Below are 5,062 nucleotides of genomic sequence, written 5' to 3'. Positions count from 1 at the left end.
AAAGCAGCTTGCGAGCGAACAACTCGGAATGAGGGCCATGGTTCCAAAGTGTGTGTGTTTGTGTGCATAGGGGGTGCCAAATTACTGCTTTGGCCCGGGCGCCAAAAATCCTAGTTTGGGCCCTGATATGGGATACACTTTTTTACTTGTTAAAACGATGTGGGAATGATCGGTGGTCAGATACCATAAATAAAAAATATGGAAAATCCAGATGTCAGATACTTACACACAAAACTGTGACAATTACAAGAAGTAATGTTTTTACTAATAAAATTTATTACCTGCTCAGATACAGCTTCACTTCAGTATGTTAAGACTAATTAAAACTAATTGGGGCTAGGCTACACTCATCCCTAGGTTACACAGCGTGGGAAAACCCCAGGCTCTACCTAGCTGGATAATTACAGTGGAATAATTGCTGCAATCATTTCCCTGTCTATGGGATCCTCCCCAGACACGCCCCCTCTCTGTGTATAAAGGTGCAGGCATCGCACACAGATCTCAGTCACTGTCTCCCCAGCAGTCGTGTTTCTACTGGGTATTACAAGCTCCTGCTGCCAGTGTCCTGTATTCATCATCATGTCCCAGAAGAAGGTGGCAGTGATCCTCGCTGGCTGCGGGGTGTATGATGGCAGTGAGGTCCACGAGTCTTCTGCTGTGCTGGTGCATCTGAGCAGAGCTGGTGCTGAGGTGAGTAAAGATTATACAGGACAATGTATCATTGCACAGAGCACGTGGACGTCTATAATACTGACAATTTAATAAGACTCTATATTCTAAATAGTGTGAGTAGTCATAATAGTAGTTTACTACTGATTTCTTTTTTCAAACATTTACCTGAATATACCTTTGCACAGACCTGCAAATACTGAACTACTTTGCTTATTATAAAGTTACTGTAAGGTAACATCAGTACTCTATATTGCCATTACTGCGCAGTATAGTCCGGACTGTTACCTGCCCTATTATTTACAGTAATCCTTTATTTATTGCCCAAATATCTCTGCTACATTTTATTGTAACTTTCTTATTCAGTGATTCTGTTATGTTGCTGCAATCACAAAATATACTATTTAAAAAAAAAAAAAAAAAACAGAACTGAGAGCTTATGTTTTGGCTGGAAGTTTATTACTTATATTATATTATATTTGTGTTGAATTGAGCGATATCCATTTGGCAGGTCGACCCTACTTAGGTCGACAGTTACTAGGTCGACCACTTTTGGTTGACATTGACATGGACAAATTGTTGACACATGAAAATGTTTGACACATGACAGGTCGACACATGAAAAGGTTGTTATGGAAAAAATGACTCCAAAAACAGTTCAAATATCCATGTCGACCTTTTCATGTGTCAATCTGTCCCATATCGACCATTGTCATGTGTAGACTATTTGTCCAGGTCAACCATGTCAATGTCGACCAATAGTAGTCAACCTAATGACGGTCGACCTTAACGTGGTCGACCATTCATACCAGAACTGAATTGAAGTACTGGCAGACTTGATAGTCTCAGCAGCCATACTTATGAAGAGGACTCGTCACCTCTGTGACTGATGGCTTTTATTAAGTACATACTCTGCAGAAAAAGAGAAACCTCTTCCCTGATTATCTGGGAGGCGTTCTGTGTTTCCATGCTAATCCTGGCCGCTGCCAACACTAATATAAATGCTGCACACTGGTGAGTCACTGGTGGTATGCAGGAGACGTCCTTGTGCAATATGGATTCTGTAGTATTCAGGGGTGGGGGTGTATCTGTCTCATCCTTCCCTAGTAGGGAATAGGCAGTAATATAAAATAGAGTGATTAAAGCCATCTGTGAGGAGACACTATGTCAGTAAATAAGCCAGATAACTGGCACCTTTCAGTGCTTATATGAGTAATAAACTAATGACTTTCATACTGTAGGCTTGTAAATATCATCTGTTTTTTGTTGTTTTTTCCCTTCCCCAAAACTTACCCAGTTAATAGATACTGTCACATGTTTCACTTCTGGGCATTTATGGTATGGATAGCTATGGTGACTAAAGATGTTCTACAATGCAATGTTACATAGGTGGGAGGGGAGCCTGCTGCCCAATTCTGTGTCACATCTAGGTGGTGGAGACATGGACATTACAGTGTGTACAGGGGAAGTTATTATGTGCTTTCCTCAGAGTAGTATAAACCTGCACTGTACACATTGATATCACATAAGCTTCCCATCATTGGCATTTCTATAATGGATGCAATGTGTGCAGTGCTCTCGGGCCGCTGGGTCCAGAGGGGCCCACACTACAACCTGTTTTATTACTTACCATTCCGAAGTCCTGTGTCGGAGCTCCAGTCAGAATAGCCAATGCACATGCACAGTAGGAATTTAGTCTCCGGAATATGGCGAGCACCATGTTTCCGGATATCAGCGCGTGCACAGTAGACTCTTAATTCCAGAGTGTACAGCGCCGTGAGAGGAGGGGGCCCACCCGGTGTCTGCACATGGGGCACCTCCCTGGTAAAATTCTCCTGCTTCCCATGTTGCTGTGTGTCTGCCTCTGGTGTTACTATGTAGGCTGTGCCCATATTCTTAGTGTAATAAAGCGCTCTATCCATCTTCCTTCCACAGTATGTGCTTTTCGCACCCAATATAGACCAGATGCATGTTGTGGACCATGTGAAAGGACAGCCCACTGAGGAAACGCGTAATGTGCTCACAGAGAGTGCGCGGATCGCAAGAGGAAACATTAAGGACCTTACAGATCTGAAAGTCAGTGACTATGATGCACTCATCATACCAGGTACAGTAATACAGACTATGATTTATCTGTATAAACAGTAGTAAGAAATGTATGTGTGTGAGGAGAGTTATTCATTCTCTTCTCCCTGTTCATCTTTATCCAGGAGGCTTCGGAGTTGCTAAGAATCTCTCTACCTGGGCAGTGAAAGGGAAGGACTGTTCTGTTCTAACAGCTATTGAAGAAACTATAAAAGGATTTCATGCTGCTAAGAAGCCCATTGGCCTGTGCTGTATCTCCCCTGTGCTGGCTGCAAAGCTGCTTCCTGGGTGTGAAGTCACTGTTGGCTGCGATACAGAGTGTGACAAGTATGTCTCAGCAATGTGTGTGGCTACAAAGCCATAATTCCCTTTTTTATTTGGTAGATTTTCACATACCTCAAATCAGAGCTATATACAGTATACACCACTACAAAGACAAGCAGGTCCTGATAGTACTATAACTGATACATTGGGTGAATGCTATTAATACTTGTACAATCACTTTTCTGGAAACCGATCAATTGTTTATCCACATGCAAGGCTGGACTGGCCTTCCGGTGCTTCTGCCAGATGGGCTAGCCTGGTTGGCACTGCTGAGTTAGGAGGTGGGCAAATGCCTCTTAGATGGTTGCCCATCACCAGTTGGATCACTGATCCACAGACGCAGCCTCTGACGGCCATCTCCCCACTGTGACACGATGTGGCACAGCTAACTGAGCTGTGCCAGCGGCCGCCCATTTGGAGCACGCAGTAAGAGCCTGTGTCGGTTCTGTACTATAAACACAGGAAAAAAGAAGGGCAGGCATTGTGACATATGAGGAGTAAGCACAGGTTAGTCATCAGCCCTTTGTAGACTCTGCTCTTACATGGTATATAATGATTTAGGAGTATTACATTGTGTTCACTATAAACAGAAAAAAAAAAACCCTATTTTACGCACACAGTGTTATGGAGAACTTGACACTAATGTGGCATACACAGCCCCCAGCTGTTGTGCCCCTACTTCTATTACTTCCCAAAGCTATAGTATATATGTTACTATACTACTATCCCCCTACCCATCTGCTATGTGTCCCTACTTCTACCACTAGCTGTTGTGCCCCTACTATTAACACAACCCCAGGTGTCATTTGTCCCTAATACCCCCAACCAGATGTCAATGTGCCCCTTCTGCACAAACAACGTCCCACCAGCATGCAACAAAATTGTGCGTGGAACCCACAGCAGGTGGGCCTGTGTACTTCAAACACCAGCGCTGGTATCTAGTCCCAGTCCAGTTCTGTCCACATATCTTTACTTCATTCCCTAAACTGGGAGGTGATTGAAGGAAGATGGACAACAGTTTGTCCAACACCAGAACCTGCACCTCCAGCATTTACTAAACACCTGTTATCCTCATGTGACCTATATCTGAACTAGAAAATTAGAACGTGTCATATAGATCAAAGGTAATCACCAATAATTCCCTATATGTCCTCTACCTTTATATCTGCCAGATACTGTACCCACATGACACCCATTTCTGATTGAAGCAAATCGTTCTAGTATAATGAACCACGATAATAAATCCTGGGAATGTGGAAATCCTTTGTATTGTACTTTACACTGTCCTTTAATCACTATTGTAACCTCATGTCCCTTGTCTGTTCTGCAGGTGGCCCCATGCAGGAACAGCTGGAGCCATTACACAGCTTGGCTGTAAACATGTCAACAAACAAGTCCATGAAGTTCATGTGGACAAGAAAAATAAACTGGTCACTACCAGCGCGTTCATGTGTAACAGCCCAATACATGAGATCTTCGACGGCGTCGGTGAAATGGTTAAAGATGTACTCAAGCTAACTTAAATTAGTAATGGGAAATGAATACAGCTGAGCTGTAATATGTAGTTAAAACTTAATTGTAGTGAATTGTGTATTTATTTGTTAAGAAGAATAAAGTGTCATTTTGATATTCAGTAGGTGGTTCTGGTGCTTTTTATTTTCATTTGGAATATCAGTCTGTACACATTAACTACGCCATAAACAGATGATTAAAGATCCATCTGCACATTGTGTTTCCACATCTGTATTGTGAGTTGCATGAATCTTTAAAATACTGCAGCCCTAAGACTGCACTGCCGCCTGCTATAAGTTGATGACATAAGGGGGGGGGTATAAACGGAGAGATCCATGCTTAAGTTGTAAGCAATCTAACTCTGTGTGTATGCCCATAGCGATGCGCGGAATACGCGTCGCTATCGCCGGTTCTAGATTGTGCCTGCATGCAGGTCACTCACTTCACCGCTGTGTAAGGTGAGCAGCCCCTC

At 43.0% G+C, this 5,062-nt stretch overlaps 1 protein-coding gene across 1 annotated transcript; it reads left to right on the top strand.

The window, feature by feature from the left end:
- Positions 1–495: 495 nt before the first annotated feature.
- On the top strand, positions 496–4,711 carry LOC134947678 (glutamine amidotransferase-like class 1 domain-containing protein 3, mitochondrial). The gene is made up of 4 exons (XM_063935647.1): positions 496–690; positions 2,605–2,776; positions 2,880–3,081; positions 4,409–4,711. The coding sequence occupies exons 1-4, from the start codon at positions 580–582 to the stop codon at positions 4,599–4,601; spliced, it is 678 nt and encodes a 225-aa protein (XP_063791717.1). The 5' UTR covers positions 496–579; the 3' UTR covers positions 4,602–4,711.
- Positions 4,712–5,062: the final 351 nt, after the last annotated feature.

This window comes from Pseudophryne corroboree, chromosome 8, assembly GCF_028390025.1.
Source record: "Pseudophryne corroboree isolate aPseCor3 chromosome 8, aPseCor3.hap2, whole genome shotgun sequence".
In the NCBI taxonomy this organism is placed as follows: domain Eukaryota; kingdom Metazoa; phylum Chordata; class Amphibia; order Anura; family Myobatrachidae; genus Pseudophryne; species Pseudophryne corroboree.
This window is presented reverse-complemented; position numbering and strand designations above follow the sequence as displayed.